General features: G+C 27.4%; 1 protein-coding gene across 1 annotated transcript; it reads left to right on the forward strand.

The window, feature by feature from the left end:
* Positions 1 to 390: 390 nt before the first annotated feature.
* Positions 391 to 546, forward strand: LOAG_15748 (hypothetical protein; the record flags this gene model as incomplete). Its single annotated transcript, XM_003151236.1, has 1 exon — positions 391 to 546. One exon carries the CDS (start codon positions 391 to 393, stop codon positions 544 to 546), a length of 156 nt encoding a protein of 51 aa, XP_003151284.1.
* Between the last annotated feature and the right edge of the window lie 426 nt (positions 547 to 972).

Here is a 972-nt window from a genome sequence, read left to right on the forward strand (position 1 = left end):
CTTTACCATACCTTTCGTTTTTTTTCCTCTCTTAATTTATGTAAACTTACCTTTCGTTTTTTTTCCTCTCTCAAATTACGTAAACTTACCTTTCGTTTTTTTCCTCTTTCAATTCACTTATCACTTAAACATATTAATTCATATATTCATATAAACGTTGTGATAAATAATTTATGATAACCGTGAAATTTCATATATTACTTTCATATTTGATTGTAAGAAATGGTGATAATGATAATTGTAGAGATAGTGATAGTGATAATTATAGATGTAGCGATAGTGATAATCGTAAAAGTGACAATCATAAAGATGGTGATAATAATTATTGTAGAGATAGTAATGATAATAATTATACAGATAGTAATAGTAATAATCGTAAAATTGATCAAGATGGTTAGTGATGATAATTATAGGGTGGGTGATAGTGATAATTATAAGGATGATGATAATGATAATCATAGAGATCAATCGTGTAACAGTCGTAAAAGTAATAAGATGAAGGAAACAAAAAAGAAAAAAAAAAGAAAGAGATGGTCATCAAGATGATCTACTGAACATTGTCAAACAAAATATGCGACATTATTGACCAATTACAGAGTATCATTGGATATGCAAAAAAGAATGAAAGATAGAGAGGAAGGAAGAGTGTGAATAATACATGAACAGATAGAATGATCTAACATTTGACGATAACACTTCCATTCTTAATACATAGATGTTTATTCAATAGCCTTAAATGACCATTAGTAATGGTCACTCAAAGTTTAAAAAAGCATTCAATACATAAATCATGTGAAAATATACGATAAGAATACGATAGATAGATAGATATTTGAAATAGAAATTTAAGATAACGATATGAGTTATATTCATTCAAGTTTGGTTAGTCAATCCCAATTGATGGTCACAACTCAATTTGTCATCTAATCAACTTTCTAATTCTCGTTTTTGAACTAATGCCGAATACATTAA

Source organism: Loa loa (assembly GCF_000183805.2).
Source record: "Loa loa unplaced genomic scaffold supercont3.2597, whole genome shotgun sequence".
Taxonomy (NCBI): domain Eukaryota; kingdom Metazoa; phylum Nematoda; class Chromadorea; order Rhabditida; family Onchocercidae; genus Loa; species Loa loa.